We start from the raw sequence: 634 nt of genomic DNA, 5'->3' as shown, positions 1-634 counted from the left end.
CTCGCCCTGCCTGACCCACCGCCCGGGACCCACCCACCCACTGGCACAGCTCTGCCTTCAGCTTGGTGCATCTGGCACCCTGCCCCTCCGAAACCTCCCTGGCCGGGGTAGCAACCCTCTGCCACCTTCCACAATGCACAAGCAGAAGAGCTTGGATGTATAACATGACCTGATCCCATCCAGGGGTGTGCAAGACTTCAACCAACCCAAATTCTTCACCTCCCCATCCCTTCACTGAGCCGTGCAGGAGTCAGCTCAGTGGCCCTCCTGCGCCGGTACCCAAGAGCATGCTCACTTCCTCCACTACCCTCCCTGCTTGACAACCCTTTCCCCACCAGTGACATCCCCATTGATCAGCCCCCACTTACCAGCAAGGATTTGGAAGATTCCAGTAAGGTAAAACCGCCCGCCCTTGGTGAGCGTGAACAGCTGGCAAAAGAACAGGAACAGGGACAAGACGCTGAAGATGATGGAGAGGATCATCATCGCTTGGACAGACTGCAGCCATTCTGGAGAAAGAAGGACAGATGGAAACCTCAGTGTGGGCACCGCGGATAGCGAGCCTTCATCACAGCCCATGGCCTCGGCAGCACCCCCTGCGCCACCATCACACCACGGGTCCCAGTAAGTTTCT

General features: G+C 58.0%; 1 protein-coding gene across 1 annotated transcript in view; it reads right to left on the bottom strand.

The window, feature by feature from the left end:
* Positions 1–634, bottom strand: part of PMP22 (peripheral myelin protein 22) — a gene marked incomplete at its 5' end in the record, with an annotated part of 15,307 nt that overhangs the window by 4,124 nt on the left and 10,549 nt on the right. The window contains one exon of the mRNA XM_010137171.1: positions 369–509. Within this exon, the coding sequence (XP_010135473.1) occupies positions 369–509 (141 nt within the window). The remainder of the gene's footprint in view (positions 1–368; positions 510–634) is intronic.

The sequence above is a fragment of the Buceros rhinoceros genome, unplaced genomic scaffold (assembly GCF_000710305.1).
Source record: "Buceros rhinoceros silvestris isolate BGI_N320 unplaced genomic scaffold, ASM71030v1 scaffold15045, whole genome shotgun sequence".
In the NCBI taxonomy this organism is placed as follows: Eukaryota; Metazoa; Chordata; class Aves; order Bucerotiformes; family Bucerotidae; genus Buceros; species Buceros rhinoceros.
The sequence above is the reverse complement of the archived record's forward strand: the minus strand, read 5'-3'. Positions and strand labels throughout refer to the sequence as shown.